Source organism: Cokeromyces recurvatus (genome assembly GCF_025118155.1).
Source record: "Cokeromyces recurvatus strain NRRL 2243 chromosome Unknown BX663scaffold_9, whole genome shotgun sequence".
Lineage (NCBI taxonomy): Eukaryota > Fungi > Mucoromycota > Mucoromycetes > Mucorales > Mucoraceae > Cokeromyces > Cokeromyces recurvatus.
Genome location: NW_026251395.1, coordinates 370,556 through 387,617, shown reverse-complemented (window position 1 = coordinate 387,617; position 17,062 = coordinate 370,556). Strand labels below are relative to the sequence as shown.

General features: G+C 28.8%; 7 protein-coding genes across 7 annotated transcripts; 6 read left to right on the top strand and 1 right to left on the bottom strand.

Moving 5' to 3' along the window:
* Nucleotides 1-1,082: 1,082 nt before the first annotated feature.
* On the top strand, nt 1,083-1,906 carry BX663DRAFT_432818 (cyclin-domain-containing protein; the record flags this gene model as incomplete). Its single annotated transcript, XM_051522959.1, has 2 exons — nt 1,083-1,164; nt 1,242-1,906. The coding sequence occupies 2 exons, from the start codon at nt 1,083-1,085 to the stop codon at nt 1,904-1,906; spliced, it is 747 nt and encodes a 248-aa protein (XP_051383918.1).
* A 499-nt stretch (nt 1,907-2,405) lies between these two features.
* BX663DRAFT_505738 (ORMDL family-domain-containing protein) lies at nt 2,406-3,275 on the top strand. The gene is made up of 4 exons (XM_051527110.1): nt 2,406-2,567; nt 2,665-2,777; nt 2,834-2,991; nt 3,051-3,275. Exons 1-4 carry the CDS (start codon nt 2,471-2,473, stop codon nt 3,199-3,201), a joined length of 519 nt encoding a protein of 172 aa, XP_051383917.1. The 5' UTR covers nt 2,406-2,470; the 3' UTR covers nt 3,202-3,275.
* Nucleotides 3,276-3,355: 80 nt separating this feature from the next.
* BX663DRAFT_485422 (t-SNARE) lies at nt 3,356-4,724 on the bottom strand (the record flags this gene model as incomplete). The annotated part of the gene is made up of 9 exons (XM_051524610.1): nt 3,356-3,409; nt 3,482-3,565; nt 3,638-3,796; nt 3,856-3,951; nt 4,016-4,092; nt 4,151-4,259; nt 4,314-4,378; nt 4,439-4,619; nt 4,686-4,724. The coding sequence occupies 9 exons, from the start codon at nt 4,722-4,724 to the stop codon at nt 3,356-3,358; spliced, it is 864 nt and encodes a 287-aa protein (XP_051383916.1).
* A 468-nt stretch (nt 4,725-5,192) lies between these two features.
* Nucleotides 5,193-7,479, top strand: BX663DRAFT_470929 (uncharacterized protein; the record flags this gene model as incomplete). Its single annotated transcript, XM_051524140.1, has 8 exons — nt 5,193-5,424; nt 5,519-5,902; nt 5,955-6,033; nt 6,094-6,198; nt 6,263-7,098; nt 7,195-7,246; nt 7,303-7,334; nt 7,405-7,479. Exons 1-8 carry the CDS (start codon nt 5,233-5,235, stop codon nt 7,477-7,479), a joined length of 1,755 nt encoding a protein of 584 aa, XP_051383915.1. The 5' UTR covers nt 5,193-5,232.
* Nucleotides 7,480-7,481: 2 nt separating this feature from the next.
* BX663DRAFT_505728 (P-loop containing nucleoside triphosphate hydrolase protein) lies at nt 7,482-8,684 on the top strand. The gene is made up of 5 exons (XM_051527109.1): nt 7,482-7,593; nt 7,644-7,760; nt 7,894-8,163; nt 8,224-8,309; nt 8,391-8,684. Exons 1-5 carry the CDS (start codon nt 7,591-7,593, stop codon nt 8,563-8,565), a joined length of 651 nt encoding a protein of 216 aa, XP_051383914.1. The 5' UTR covers nt 7,482-7,590; the 3' UTR covers nt 8,566-8,684.
* A 3,226-nt stretch (nt 8,685-11,910) lies between these two features.
* Nucleotides 11,911-13,919, top strand: BX663DRAFT_470925 (S-adenosyl-L-methionine-dependent methyltransferase). Its single transcript, XM_051524139.1, has 4 exons — nt 11,911-12,329; nt 12,382-12,753; nt 12,949-13,063; nt 13,142-13,919. Exons 1-4 carry the CDS (start codon nt 12,021-12,023, stop codon nt 13,879-13,881), a joined length of 1,536 nt encoding a protein of 511 aa, XP_051383913.1. The 5' UTR covers nt 11,911-12,020; the 3' UTR covers nt 13,882-13,919.
* A 245-nt stretch (nt 13,920-14,164) lies between these two features.
* On the top strand, nt 14,165-16,529 carry BX663DRAFT_485419 (NPL4 family-domain-containing protein; the record flags this gene model as incomplete). The annotated part of the gene is made up of 8 exons (XM_051524609.1): nt 14,165-14,167; nt 14,294-14,496; nt 14,563-14,721; nt 14,803-14,851; nt 14,913-15,149; nt 15,212-15,916; nt 16,015-16,330; nt 16,390-16,529. 8 exons carry the CDS (start codon nt 14,165-14,167, stop codon nt 16,527-16,529), a joined length of 1,812 nt encoding a protein of 603 aa, XP_051383912.1.
* Between the last annotated feature and the right edge of the window lie 533 nt (nt 16,530-17,062).

Below are 17,062 nucleotides of genomic sequence, written 5' to 3'. Positions count from 1 at the left end.
GAAGTTTTTTTTTTTTTCCTTTTTTCTTTTTTCCTTCTTTCTTGAATTCAAAGATCAAGGTAATTTAAACACTTCAATTTCAAGTCATTATTATTAGTATGAACCCTTAATTAAAAAAATGAAATTTTCCTGGTAATATTATGTAACAGAAACGGAGTTTTATTGTTATAATAGTTTTACCACGGTCATTTTAAAGTGAAACTTTATTAATCAAAATATTAAACAACAATAAAAACGTTTATTATAATAATAATAATAAAAAAAAAAGGTTTTATATTTTTTATCTAGATAAGTAAAAAAAAGGGGGGGTGGGAGGAGGGAGAAAAAGTGAATCAGATCGTGATGATTATACATAGCATATAGCTTTAGTAATAGACCTGGTTTAAATAAAGAAAAAAAAAGAAAAAAAAATGGGCTTATATTATTGTTCATGAGTCATAGTTTATTATTTTACTGCGCATTCATTGGATAAAAATATTTAGCCAATAAAAATTCTTTTCATGACTCACAAAATATCAATTCTACTCACGTTTATTTTTATCACTCTTTCTCTTTTCTATATATCTTTTCCCGTTTCTTTTCTTTTTCATATAAATTTATAAAAAAGAAAGAAAAAAAAAAGCATTACAATTTTATATACTAATTAATTATTCCTTCATCTAAACCCTTTTCTTTCCCTTCTTCTTTTTAACCAAAAAAACACACACACAGTATTTCCCAGTTTTATCATGATTGCAATTATTATTATTGTTTAAAAAGGTTTGACCTTGAAGAAAAAAACAAAAAAAGCTATTTTCAAAAAAAAAAAAACCTTTTTTCTCAAGTCTCAAGCTTTTACAATTAAACAATACAATCGAGTTTAGCTTTTTTTTTTATATCTATATATAAAAGAGAGATCCCCTTTACATAAAAAAAATTTTTTTTTAAAAGAAAAAAAATTAAAAAAAAATATACATAAAAAAAGGCATATAGTTATCATGACACCTCATCAGATAATTACATCCGCAGTCACTCATGTTGCGCAGCCCAATGATAAATACAACCATGAACATAAATTGATTTCTTTCTTGATGAATCATACTATGCAGACTGAAGTTGAAGCCAAACGTAAATTACAAGAATATATTCGTGAACAACAAAAATATTATGTGAATGCTCTTGTTGGTAAAGTATATAGATAGATGATGTTTTATTTCAAAAAAAAAAGAAATTCTTGCATTTATTTATTTTTATTTCTTCAGTTGTAACGGTTCAAGTCATTGCTTCTATTTGGCCCAACTCAGTTAGTTCTACAAATTCTGGAAATAACAAGCCTATTGCTGATCTGAATACATTTTTACACCATATTCTTAAATATTCTCGTACAACACATTCCACTTTACAACTTGCTATCTTTTATCTCTTTCGAATTCGAGCTCGTGCCCAAGAAAGAAATAATGATGTCTATGTTTCTTGTGGTAGAAGAATGTTCTTGGCCGCTCTTATTTCAGCTCATAAATATTTACAGGATAAGACATACAAGAATTCTGCTTGGAGTAAAGTGAGCGGTTTAAGTGTAGAAGAAATTAATCATGCTGAAAAAGTGTTATTGGAGCTTTTAGATTATCGTCTTTATGTAAAGAAGGAAACTTATGATGAATGGATTACGATACTTCAATCTCATCTTAATTTAGGTCCATTACTTCCTTCTGTTGCATTGGAAACAACAACAACAACAACAACAATGGCTTCCACGATTCAACACACTACTTATCAACATAGATTAAATTCAATTAGAAAAGCAGAACAAAGCTTACCATCTCCTCCTTTAGATGAAGATATTTCTATACATGATCCCATTCAAAAAAGAAAAAATACGTGTTTGTATGAACCTGAGGATGACAGAATCACTAAGAGACGTCGTTAAATCTTACTTTCCTTCCTATTTCTATTCGTATATCATACCTTTCCATCTATCTACCCCCCCTCCACCCTCTACTTTTTTCTTTTTTTTTTTTCTCACTTTATTCCCTTAATTAGCCGTGTTGATTTTTTTTTTTAATTTTGTAACTATAATAATAATAATAACAATAATAATAAAATTTTCTTACAAGTCATATGTCAATCTTAGTACTTTGTATATCGTCTTTTATTATTATGTATGATTTATTTTACGTCATCGTCTTACATAACATAAAAAAAAGGGTCCACAATTAAAAAAAAAAGGGTATGACATGTACAACTCGAATACACTTTTTCTCTTTTGCAGTAGGGCACAAGATCCGAAAAAAAAAAAATAAAAGTTCTTTATGTGACTTAGTTGTGTGGTTCATTGGCAAATTAAAAAAAAAAAAAAAAAAAAAAAAAAAAAAAAAAAAAAACGTACATTTTTTTTATTTTTATTTTTATTTTTAATCTTTTTTTTTTTTTTTTTTTTTTCATCTTTTTACCTTTTTACCCTTTAATTATTATTATTTTGTTTTGTTTGAAAATGTCAAGTATAAGAGAAAGGAAAGCTAATTTTCATCTTGATCAAGAGTCAGCGCCTAGTCGATTAGTTTATACTACAAATTGGATCAATTATAAAGGTATATAATAGTATAAAAGCCACAAATAAAAGAGAGAGAGAGAGAGAGAGAAATACACATTGTTTGTTTGTTTATTGATTGATTGATGAATGAATAGGCGCTTGGGTGACAGTGATGCTTATTGTGATTGCACTTAAACTATTATATTCGCTTATTCCCTTTATATCTTCAGAGACAAGTTGGACATTAACTAATTTAACTTTTAATGCAGTAATATCTATTCTAATTTTATAAGGGGTGGCCTATTTATTGATTCTTTCTTTTAGGGTCACTTTATTATGTTTCATTGGTTACAAGGTATACCCACTTTTGAAAATAATAATCATCAAGGTGCATATGATGGTTTAACAGTTTGGGAACAAATTGATGATGGAGTTCAATTTACAGCAACAAGGAAGTTTCTAGTTGCAGTGCCTATTATTTTGTAAGTCCTAAATGACAAGTATACACACATATATATATACAAACTAATGATTTATATAGATTCTTATTAAGTACACATTATACACATTATGATTTCTTACAATTTGCTATTAATTTCTGTTCTCTTATTATCGTGTTGATTGCTAAATTACCTGCTATGCATCAAGTTAGAATATTTGGTATCAACAAACGTTCTGAAGAAGTATTTTAAAAAAGAGTGTGAAGAAGAAGAAGGAGAGAGTGTCTTAAATATACCATACCATTCAAAAAAAAAAAAAAAAAAAAGAAAAAGAAAAAAAAACTATACATAAATTTTATTATTAGTACATAATACATACACACAAAAAGTTATTAGAAATAAATGATCAAGATGTTGTTGTCGTGTTATTATTAGTGTTGCTGCCTCCACCTCCAACGCCCTAATAAAATCGATCATTTTAAATAAAAATCTGCTGAGAGATTAAATAAAAAAAAAAAAAAATTTAACTTACGACATGATCAAATCCAAACCACCAAACGAGGATTGCAATCATGACACAAATACCAATACATAAAAATAAACAGCACCATTTTTTCTATTATAAAAATAAAGATAAATAATTAAATACTCATATAAAAAAAAAGTTCGATTTATTTTTTTTTATTACTGCACGTGTTGATCTTGCAAGTTGAATGGCTCTCGTTAAAAGTTGATTTCCTTCTTTTAAATTATTGGCTGTTTCATGTACATTTTGTTCTGCTGTATTTAATAATTCACCTTGTTGTTCAACCATCATTTGCATATCCATAAACAGTTGATGCAATTCCTATTTAAATGATGATTTAAATGATGATTTTATTATATTAGCTTGAATAAGAAACCTACGATGATTGTCTTTTCAATATGCTTAATATCATCGTGTCTATTTTGAACTTCAGACAAGACAGCCTTTGATTGACCTTGTCTATCCATATTCACTAACTATGAATTTGATATCCGTGTTAATGTCTCTTTCTCTTTTATTATTATTATTACTACTACTGACTGATTGGGCAAATATCTGCGGCATATCATCTGCATCCAGTATATTCTCTATTTCTTCTTCAGAGGCATTTGGTTTAACTAACAATAAATAAATAAATAAACAAATAAATCATTATACGTAGTCTCCATTACGAACCAATTCTAATTTGACGTTCAATACGTTGTCTATATTTTAATTGAAAGTTCCTTTCAACATCTTGATATCTTTGAATCGTATCTAGAAATCTTCTTTTCAAAGCAATAATCTATAAAATACATTACAATCAATCATAATAAAGGGTTCTATTCTCTTTATTTACCTGTGATTTACGCATATTTATATTTGGATCATTTAAAGATAACCTCCCATTTGAATTTTCAAGTTCTATTAGATGATTTTATTATCTAATCATTCTCACTCCTTCTTTTTATTTTATTCCTTTACGTTGAATACTGTTTTTAATATACAGATTCTTCTTTTGTGTTTCTACTTTCATTCTTTCGACTTCTTTTGCAATTTGTTTTGATTGTTGATCATTAAAGGTAGATAAAGCATTACTGTGTAAGTTTCCAATTTTATCAATACTGTTATTGATAGAATCTATATCATATTTTAACCTATCAATCTATTGTTTTTGTTGTTAATGAATTATCTTTCTTTCTTTCTTTTTAAAACAAATGAGATAGTATACTTGTTGAAGAAATCCTTGAGTATGTGTCAAGTTTGTCATTTCATAAGATGCTTCTTGCTCTTGTGGTGAAGTGCATGTAGAGTTGTTATTTAAATTAAGCCTTTTATATATGTATACTATCACTTTAATAAATAATGCAATTTTTATTTATTTCAATACATGTTACCTATCATTATTATTATATTGATTCTATAATGAATGTTAGATATATATATTTGTTCTTATCTGGAATACTTTACTTCTATATCAGAAACGTCTCCTCTTATTTCCGCTGTTCTATCTCTTGTAAATGAATATGTCATTTTTTTTTTTATAAAATGAATGAATGAATAATGTTGAATAAAAAGAGAAAGGAAAAAAAAAAAAAAAAAAAAAAAAGTTTTTTACCACAAACAATAAATCTTATTGTTCAGCGGAAATCATATTTTTGTCATGATGTATTAAAATTTGCATTTTTTATTGCTAAATATAGAAATTGTCTTTCTTTCTTTTCTTTTTTTTTTTTTCCTTTTCCATTTTAAATTTTTTTATTTTTCTTCATTCTATAATGTCAGCATTAAAACTACCGAAAAAGAAAAACATACAACATAATCTTACCAGGATTAATAAAGAAAAAGGCACCAATACTAGAAAAGCTACATTAGATTCTAATAATGATACATCCACATTAATAGAAAATTACGTTCAAATTAAAAAAAGACGATTACAAAGACAAGACACAGAGACTCAACTTTCTAATGTAATGTTCACTTTTAATATATATATATATATATATTGACAGCATAGTCCTTTTCTTTCTTTCTCTCTCTCTCTCTCTATTTTTTTTTCTATAGTTATTTAGTAAATTACAAAATGATCTAGAAACAAAAGAGAAAAATGGTGAATTTGGCATCCATGTTACATTGAACGATAGATTGGATCATAATATAGACGACGACGACGATGATGATGATGATGATGACGACGACAACAACAACAAAGAAAGGGAACAAAAAATACATCGAATAGAAATTAATGATGAATTTTTGTTACAAGAAGAATCAGACATGGATGAGATTGAAGAAGAAAAAAAATTAAATCAAGTGATTCAACATTATTTTGATCAAGATACACAAGAAAATATTGATCGAGCTATTAAAGTAACAAAGTACAATGACGAATTGGTGAAAGAAAAAAAGAATAGATGGTATCAAGAGTTTTTTAAACCAGGATATAAAGTAAGTTAGAAAGAAAGGGAAAGAAGGGATGTCTGACGTAAGAGAAATATAGTCTATTAGAGAGCCTTTTTTAATTTCAAGGGACTTGGAAATAGGACAAAAAGAAATTCATCTATCCGAGTTATCAAGCTGTAAAAGTAGATTCTAGAGTTGATCATGTATTTATAATTAATAATTCCTTTTTTTTTTAGCTTCTAAAGGAAGAACATTTTTATTGCAATCAGGTTGTATGAAAGATTGGTATAAAAGTGGCTGGAAATGTCCAAATTATGTATATCAATGGATATTTGAAGTAGGTAAAAAAGAGGCTTCTTCTTCTTTTTTATAGTTGTATTTATTAAATGGTTAAATCATATTTAGTTGGCTTGGAATCAAATAAGATAGCAGCTAAAAATGCGTTATCTACATTATTTGTTTTATGGTCTTTACCAGGTAACAGAATGGATAGCAAGTTGCCTCATATCTATCAACAACGATACATTAAGTTTAAAACATTCAGATCAGTTTTGCTAGCTTACGATGCTATTCCTTCACTGTTATTTGAGCATATGTATGCATCCTCACAAGAAGAAGAGAAGGCTGTAAAGAAAGCAAAAGAAAAAAATGCATCTCATCAGATTCCATCTTTACCCATCTCACAATTAGGTTGGATGATAAAGGCTTTTAGTTTCTCAATTCGACTATGGTCAAAGGCTTATACAACCTATGAAATCAGGCATACTGTTCGACTCTTGTTACAGATCTCTTTAGATAAAACCGGCTATCTCGTATTACAATCCATTCAATCCGCTATTGATAATTGTCTATCTGCTATGAATGATACAACCTGGGAGACTGAGATGAAGATGATTGCTAACGATATTTGCGATATAGTGACTGATATGAATAAACAGGTCCATCTCTTTGATGCCATTAAAACAATGTATAATCGTTCACGTTATTTACGTCGAATACTTGCTGTAACTTGTTTCGAACGATGTCTTGAAAGAATGATACCAAGAAGTATTGATTATGTTTCTACTGATCAAAGCATCATTCAACACATTTCACAAATATTTCACCATGAAAAAGGTTTTTTTAATAAAGTGAAAAAAGCACGAGGACAAGGAGTTTTAGATTATGAAGAAATTTATCTTCAAGTTGCTGTATTAGATGCAGCTATTGGAAATGATGAAGTAGAGATTAAGCAAGACAAGGTAAAAAAAAAAAAAAAAAAAAAAAAAAAAAAAAAAAAAAAAAAAAAAAAAAAAAAAAATTAAATAGGAGAAAAGAAAAATAATGATAAAACCCAGGATATTATCTTGTCTATTATTGATGATTTAAGAGAAGTCAATTTTTTAATGGGTAAAAAGCACGAGTTTTTTTTTTTTTTCTTTGATTAACATGATATTATCTGTCAGGTGCCAAATTAGGAGTTATGAAAAAGACAATTGTAAGTTAATACTAACAAAACAAAAAAAAATGATATCATATTTTATTGAATATATAAAAACTTTAATTAGGCAAGTGAAATGTTACAACGTGTTTGGAGTCGTTTATTTGACATTGTTAGCAAATATATAAAAGTCGAACTATAAATTTTTATTTTTTATTTCCTTTTTTCCTTTTTTTTTTTCATTTTTCATTTTATTTTCCTTTTTCTTTATTTTTCCCTTTTTATTTTCTTTTTCCTTAATTAAGAATATACCATGGTAATTCCCTTTGTTAATTATTAAATAAACATGTTTTAACATCATTTTAGGCAGAGATGAAGGAATGTCTTTATAAAATATTAGTTGTTGGTGATCTTGGTGCAGGAAAGACTTCCATTATTCGACGTTATGTACATAATATATTCTCTACGAACTATAAATCAACAGTAAGCTATTCTTTCCCCTTCTCCTCTTTTTTTCTTTTTCTTTTTTTTCACAACTTTATTTATAAACGGAACACACAAAAACTCACCACCACCACCACTACCCTTCCTTTTCTCCATTATATTATGTTTGTAGATTGGAGTTGATTTCGCTTTAAAAGTCATTCAATGGGAGCCTGAATTAATAGTAAGACTTCAACTATGGGATATTGCGGGACAAGAAAGGTTTGGTAACATGACACGCGTCTATTACAAGGAAGCAGTTGGTGCTATCGTTGTTTATGATATGAGTCGACCACAAACATTTGAAGGTGTGACAAAATGGAAAAATGATCTTGATAACAAAGTGACATTACCTGATACTTGGGGCGGTGGACCCATTCCAGTTGTTTTATTAGCCAACAAAGTAAATATAATAATTATAAATAAGTGTGTTTGATTGTAGGAAAAGGTAACAAAAAAATAGGCAGATTTAATTCAAGAAGGTCATGGACAACATGTCAATCCAAATGAACTAGATAAATTTTGTAAAGAACATGGATTTATTCAATGGTAAAAGCTTTTCTTTTCTTTGAAAAAAAAAAAGGATATCCATAAGCAATACTTATTTTATTAATGCGTAATATAATTAAGGTTTGAGACATCAGCTAAAGACAACACGAATATTGAAGAAGCCGCTCGCTATTTAGTATCTTCCATTTTAAAGCTTGAAAAGGAAAATGCAAAACCTGCTGTTAATGAAAACGAAGTAATCAACTTGACTAATTCACAACAACAGCAGCAGCAGACTAACAATAGTTGCTGTTAAGATGATCCCTTTTTTTATATATATAGATAACAAATTTGTTAAGCTGCACCAATACTATTAAAGAATGTTTATCTATAAAAATCATAATTTATTTTAGCTTATTGTAATAGTGTTTGACTAAGGTTTATCAGATCAAAAAAAAAAAAAAAAAAAAAAAAAAAATAATAAAAATTCAATTTTAAACGTATTAATATCTTATCGAAAGTGTGACTCCTTTTATAGATGTGCATATCACGAATAGTAGATATTTGCTGAAAAATCGAAAATTAAGCTGAAGACTTAAACAATACTACAGCGGACTACTTGAAATCAAACAAACGGTCCAAACAACACTTTTATGTATCAAACTGTTGAAAGCAAGTCTTCTACAGAAGTTCTCGTTTTGAGTTTACAATTTTTTTTTTTTGAAGAACTAGCTGTTTTCTTTCTTCGCGTTATCTTTTATACACTCTTTGAAACTCTATCTCTTTCTTCTCTTTAAAGCTATTATTCTTTCCAAACTGATCAAAACCTAAAGAGCCTTGTTATCATGATCATCATAAAAAAGAGCTCAATTGCCATAATATAGTAATAAGAAAGATTACAGCCTAACTCTTTAAAATGCATAAACTGCCAAGAATATTTCGTGAAATTACAACTGAAAAAAGCGTTCCACAACACAGCTAGAAGGGAACATCCTGTAAAATTGCAAGAAATAAAACTACTGTATAAAATGACATTTTTTATATTATTGATAGCTTATCTACTCTTATTCTTTTGGAGAATGTATGAACATCATGCTCTGTTGTGTAACTGCATTTAACTAGTTTTGGCTTAATTTCTTTACAAGAATGCTCAGCATATTCACATGAATATTTATACATATAAAAAAAGTAAACAAACTTCTTACTTTCTTACTTTCTTGCTTACTTTCAAAGAAGACAGTAATGCTTTACTACATTCAAATAAAAGGCAAAACTTATCTCTAAAGTATTAAAAAGAAAAGAGAAAAAAAAGACAAGGGAAAAGGCAGAAGAGAAGATTTAACGCAAAGTAAATTAAAAACAAAAAAAAATACGCTAAGATTAAACTTTAATAACTTCTTCTTTTTGTTTATTTTTTTCTCCTGAATTTTACTATAAAAAAAAGTACATTTTTTGTTTTTTTTTCCTTTTTTTTTCTCTTCTTTTTTTCTTTAGCTTTTTTTTTTTTTATTTTTCCTATTCTTCTTTATTTTTACTTGAAACTATGGGTAGACATTGTCAGGGTTATGAAGTGTGCTCAAGTCACATAGCTTGGCTTACTTGAGTTTGTAGAACTGTCCGTTTATAACATGGCTAAAGGAGAGGGCCTAGACTCTCTTTTGGTTACTACATGCATATCCGCCTTCACCTTGGGTTATTGCAACCTTAGATAATTGATGGGACCTTATCGAATTTTGACTGCTCAAGTTTGATTTATTTCCAAAGGAGGAGGGAAATAAAAAGGATACTTGGGGTTGGAAATTGTAAACCTGTTCCTTTTTTAGGGAGATTAGCGTACTCTTTGTCTGCACCATTGAAAGGGCTTATCTCAAGGTTTAGTTTTTCTGTTTTTCTTTTTGGAGGTTTTTCCTTCTTTTTATTTTTATCTAGTTGCTGTTTATAAAATAAAAATAGATAAGGATGCACAGCTTACGTTTCTGACCGTGGTTTTTTCATCTATTTATTTAGTTGAAGAATCCCAACTTGTATTTACTGTTAAGTCAAAAGTAGATGCTAGGGGTCAAAGAAGGGACATTCTTAGGTAAACAATAGTCAGGTCGTGCACTTCATGTATCTGGATTCCTTCCACTTCGCCACGCTACAGGTCAGAATGTTTAGCCCGGCTTCCAATGAAACTTACATCCAACTGTATTTTTTATTGGGTTATGGGGTGAGGAATCCTATCTTTTTCTTCTAGCAAGGCTTGGGTCAGGTTGGTACTTTGCCAAGTGTCTACTAGTCGAAATTGGTCTATCTTTCTTGAAGAAGGAAAAAGAAAAAAAAAGACCCAACATGGGTATTGGTTTATAGAAAACTTATTTTTGGGATTAGATATGCTTTCACCTTCTCGTGGTTAATCCTGTTAGTATCAAGTCTCTTTTAAAGAGATTTGAGAACTAAGAAAAGCATCCTTTTTTTTTATAATATCAATAAAAATGAAAAATCAATTTAATAAAATAACTTAAAAAATAAATAAATTTTACCTTGAATATCCTAATAGTCTGAAATGGCTTTAATCTTAATATTTAAATAATATCAGGTAGTATAATGAACGATAAGAGATTTCACCCTAATTTAGTATGTATGTTCGTTTTGTATACGGCAGCTTCTTTCAAGCCAAATATAAAGCTTATTTGCTCAATAATTTAAGTATCATTGGAATACATTTGTGTAAAGTATCCTTTTTATTTCATTTATTGCTCTGAAGTGTCAATTGTCTATCTTATTGATTTCAATTAGACTATGATTATCTCAATTCAATCTTTAATTTTTTTGCAAACAATTTGAAGATTAATGAATGTCAAATCTGTATCTACAAAGGATAATCTCAAACTTATAGTAATGATTTCCTTTTTTTCACAATTCAACTCTAAATGTCTATTTTAGGTCAGTTCGTATAAACTTGTTCAACATAAGATATATATATAGAAAGAAAGAGAATAAGTGACAAGAATTATGTCCCTTTCTTATAGAAGGCCCTTTCTCATAATTTAATGCTTTGATAGAGTCTATCTATGCCTATAAGCAAAAATAAAACACACACATTCATCACTTGAATTACATTATCTTTTATACATATTCTACTACTTGAATAAATGTTTTTTTTCTCTTTTTTCCACGAAATTATTAAATTCATTTTTAGTAACAGAAACTGTTATAATTTATAGAAATCGATAAATGTCCACACGTTTTTTTAAAAAAATACGCATTTATTCGCCGCTCTTTTTTTTTTTTTTTTTTTTTTTCTTAGGTTCTTGTCAGTTTTGCAGTGTAGATTACACGTAGTAATGAAAGAAAGCAGCAAAGAAATAAATAAATAAAATCTCAGATACTTTGTAGTTTTTAGTTTATTCCTTTTTTTTGTCCTTTTTTATATACATCAATCTTTTTCCTAACATATTTAAATTTATGCAATTAAAAAAACAAAAAAAAAAAAAAAAAAATGATACACCAAAAAACAAGCCCTGTTTTTATATGTATACAAATGTATACACTTTTCGGCATGAAATCCATATTTGATTGGGTAGACGTGGTTTTGACTGTCCCTCCTCCCCTTTTTCCATTTTTCTATTTTTCTTAATGAAGTAAATCAGTTTTTTTTTTTTTTTTTTTTTTTTTTTTTTTTTTTTTTTAGCTATTGTTCCTTTATCTTTCTCCTCTCTCTCTCTCTCTCTTTCTAAATATAAAGAAAAAGAAAACACAACAAGAAAAGAAAAGAGTTTTTAGAGATTCATGGGAAATCAACATTCCAAGTCACTGTCTAGTAATTATAAGAAAAGATCTAAATCGATGACAATGCGATCATCATCGAAAAAAGAGCAAATGATAGACAAGTCCAACGAAATGAATAATGTGAAGAAAACAGTTATTGTCGAAAATGTGTTATTGCCATCGAGTACTTGTGGTACAATGGTGCATCCAAAGTCAGAATATAAATCAACAACAGAAACATATTTATATCATGGAAGAAAGTATCAAAATTTTAATACCAAGTATATTTTACCAAATGATGAGTTAGAGCAAGATAGATTGACTCAACTGGTATAGTAGCCAAGAAGAGTCTACATGTTTAGATAAACTAATATAAATATAGCATTTCATATACAAATATCTTTTCAGTGGTAATTTCTCTGCTCCTGTAAAAGATTTACTTTCTATTAGACAATTAAAACGTAATTCGGGGAGTAGCTTCAGTCAATGGATACAAGATGTACCACCACCTAGAGTATTAGATCTTGCCTGTGGAAATGGCACTTGGATATTAGAGATGGCTACTGAATTCCCTGATAGTCAGTTTTATGGTGTAGATCTCTCTGCTACTTACCCTACTACTATTAAACCTATAAATACTCACTTTTCTCAATACGATATAATTCAGCCTAATGGTTTACCTTATCCTGATAATTATTTTGATTATATCCATATGCGTCAAGTCTATATTTGCTTTTCTACTGATGATTGGGTGGTAAATATATTTTTAAACTTTATATATGTATAAATATATATGTATATGTATGTATGTATGTATGTATGTATGTATATATATAGATATATGTATATATGTATATATGCGTATATATATATATATATGTATGTATAACGCCCATTAAATATAATAACTAAATGTATTCATATATGTATACATATATCTATATTCTAGACTATTATGAAGGAGATTAAAAGACTATTAAAACCAGGTGGCTATGTTGAATTTAGAGATATGGATCCAATACTAATAAATCCGGGACCAATCACTCAAAACTTTTTCCTAGACTGTAAGTTTTAAATTTATAAATGACATCACACTCATATTTCCTCAATAAGACGCCTAACTTTATTATTGCAAACAATAGTCCCTAAAACAATGCAAGAACATCACAGTGTAAATATATTATGGGCAAGATATATGCATGATGTCCTTCAGCATGCTGGTTCTATGACAGATATACGCAGACAAGTTCTCCCTTTACAATTTAATACAAAGGGCCCAATAGGGAATATGATTCATACTTCATTAAGGCTTTCACTAGATAGTTATCGACATTTCTTCGAAAGACATAATAGGATAGTCGACACAGATTATAATACAATAATTGATACCATTTTGGAAGAAACTGTTCAATACAATTCTTATTTTAATTATTATTGTTGTTGGGGGAGGAAACCATTATGTGATACAGAGTACCATCTTCCACAACGTATTTTTAATAATAGGCGATATTCTGCTGCTACTACTACTACTACTACTGCTGCCGCTGCTGTTACTAGAAATAATTCTATTACAATAGCTAACAATAGTAGTAGTAATAGTAGTGTTTATAGCAATAAAAGTGATGATACAGCTATTGCTAATAATAATAATATTAATAATAATAGTAATAATGCATCTTATATTAGTAATAATAAAATCATTATAGAAGAAGAAGATGAGGAAGATAAAGAAGAACATCAATGGATAAATGATACTAATCATACAAGTGCAAACAATAGCTTATCTAGTTTTATTTTTTATCCCTGGGAGCAAGAAGTTATTTCTTTAGGGATTGAAAATATGTCTGACATACATCAATTTGTAGAAGGTTATGAAGACTAGTAAAATCATATTTACATTTTAATTTATAATAAAGCCTGTAAATAAAAGTAAAAAGTTGTACATAGTAATCATAGTCTTATTATTATTACGGGCTATATTTATACACAAAGTCAAGGAAACAATTCAACACTAGAGGAAAGCTTTAAATTATCGGAAATTCAAAGTATACTACGTTAATAAAATCCAGTCACATCGAGAAATTAGCATTGCGTACATGCTACACATCTGACGACTCTTTCTTTCTCCTTTTATATATACTTTTGAGATACTTTTACAATATACAATGGTAAGCCTTCCACATCCAACTCTTCCTCCTCCTCTCTTTTATTTTTTTTTGCTCATTTATTTATAAATAACTCATTTATCGTTTACTTAATTTCTATGCGTTCTTTTTTTTTTTTTTCTTTTTTAGTTACTTCGTATTCGGTCAAAAGAGGGCATGAATAGACTTCAGGTTGAGGGAAATGAAACATTTGAATCACTTGCACAAAAAGTGGCAGATGTCTTAAAGATTCAAGATCTCAACACAATTGCTATGGGAAAAGAACCTAGTCCTTCTACAGCTACACCCATTTCTCAATTGGCTAATAAAACACTGGAATCAGCTGGCTTAAAGTAAGTTTCTTTTTTTTTTTCATATTACTTTATCATTATCAAATAACTAACCTAAATTGAATGTAGACATGGTGATATTGTATATGTTCATTATGTCGATCCTTTAGTACAACAACAAAACCAATCCAAAGAAGAAACTGCACAGCGTAATGTTAAACAGGATGAAGTAGATGATTTTCTAGAAAAGCAGAGGGGTTTAATTCATCGAAAGAAAGATCCTAAATTGTAATGTTATTAACATTTGAAGTGATTTGGGTAATGAAGTACTAATTATATCCTCTCCCTCTCTCTCTCTCTCTTTTTTAGTTGTCGTCATGGGGATAATGCAATGTGTGACTATTGCATGCCATTGGAAGTAAGAAAAAAAGAAAGAGAAAATAGTTAAAAAACTTTACAGTAACCTGTAATTTTGTTAGCCTTATAACGCCAAGTATTTAGAAGAAAATAAAATCAAACATATGTCATTTCATGCATATTTACGACAATTAAGCGCAGCACAACAATCTATCAATAATGCTGCATCTTCAAATAGTATTCCTCCTCTTGAAGAGCAAAATTTTAAAGTGAAAGTACCTTGCACTGGAGGACACGCACCATGGCCAGAGGGAATTTGTACAAAGTGTCAGCCTAGTGCCATTACGTTGCAAAGTCAAGTAAAGTTTTGTATATAGGATAAAGGAAATGTGTAAATAATTTAGCTTTTTTTTTGTTATAGACGTATCGTATGGTGGATCATGTTGAATTTTCTTCTGCATCTTTAATAGATTCCTTTTTAAACTACTGGCGTTCTAGTGGATCACAACGTTTTGGATATTTATATGGTCGTTATGAACCCTATTTGGACATTCCTTTAGGTATTAAAGCCGTAGTTGAAGCTATTTATGAACCACCTCAAGAAGATCACTCAGATGGTATTAAACTTGCTTTGCCGTGGCAAGAGGAGGCCAAGATAAACCAAGTTGCTAAAGCATGTGGATTGGTTCCAGTGGGAATGATTTTCTCTGATTTAATGGATGATGGTACTGGTAAAGGGAGCGTTATTGCGAAAAGACATGTTAATTCATACTTTTTGTCTTCATTGGAATGTATCTTTGCTGCTGAAATGCAACGCCGTCATCCAAATGCCTGTAAGCATTCAGCCTCTGGCCAATTTAGTTCTAAATTTGTCACTTGTGTTATCTCTGGTGATACGGAAGGTAACATTGATGTAAAAGCCTATCAAGTCTCTGATACCTTAACAGCCCTGAACGAAGCGGGAATTGTTGAACCTAGCATAAAACCTTCTGTGATGCGAGTGAAAGATAGTATTCCTCATGAACGCTATGTACCCGAAGTTTTTTACAAATTTAAAAATGAATATAATGTGTTAGTTAAACAATCTGCAAAGCCTACCTTTCCTGTAGAATATCTCTTGGTTAATGTAAGCTATATTTTTTATTTTATTTTATTTTATTTCATTTCATTTTTCTTGCATGAAATTGGTAAAGGAAATTCATTAACATTGATGCGCTTGGTTAGGTCACAAATGGTTTCCCTCATCATCCTTCACCTTTATTTAATTCTGAGTCTTCATTTCCTATTGAAAATCGTGAAGGTCTCGAGCATCAAGATTTAGCTACTCTTTCAAAAATAATCCTTAATGCTAAAACACCTGAACAATTAAAGGCAGTATTATCTGACTTTCATATTTTATGCTTTATTCAGTCTACAGATACTTTATCATCTGAAGAATTTAATCGACTTTGTCAGTTAATTATAAATAAGGATGAAGACATAAATCAGTTAAATAAAATTAGTGGTTGGAATACACTTTTAATGGTCCTGAAAGAATTAGGTAAAAAAAAAAATATTGATATAGAATAGTAATGGCTCATTTTTTTTTTAAAAAAAAAGGTAACACAACAAGTGGTGGTAGTAGTTCAAAGACAGCAACCTCTATACCTCAAACTACTATTAATTGTAGACATTGTACATTTACTAATACACCAGGCAATGAAAACTGTGAAATGTGCGGTTTACCGTTGTCTAGTTAGGGTATAATTAAATAAAGTTTCTTAGCTTTCGACATAGTGTAACAGTTAATTATCATATGTTATTTTATATACAGCCTCGTAACTTGAAATTAAGGTGGCGAATAGTCTTTTTTTTTTTTGGATTGTTTTAGCAAAGTGGATAATATATATTCATTTATATGAGTTAAGAGTATAATTGTATTAAACAATAAACAGAAAAAAAAAAAAAGGGAGGACAAGAGAGAATAAAATAAAAGTATCTATTACATAATATAACTGCATATATTAAAAGTGTGAAAGTAAATTTTTAATATTTACATGCATATAATGAAATGTACATCACTTTATAAAACAAAATACTGTTACACGGGTACTGTGCTTTTTTATTTTTTGTGCTTGTGTTTCTTTATATAATAAAAGTATATTATGTATTTAGCTTTTTTCTTTTTCTTTTTCTTTTCCTTTTTCTTTTATTTATTTATTTATTTAACTATGAATAGAAGAAGATCAATGTCAGTATCAGCAACAGATAATAAACCATCAAACAAAACTAC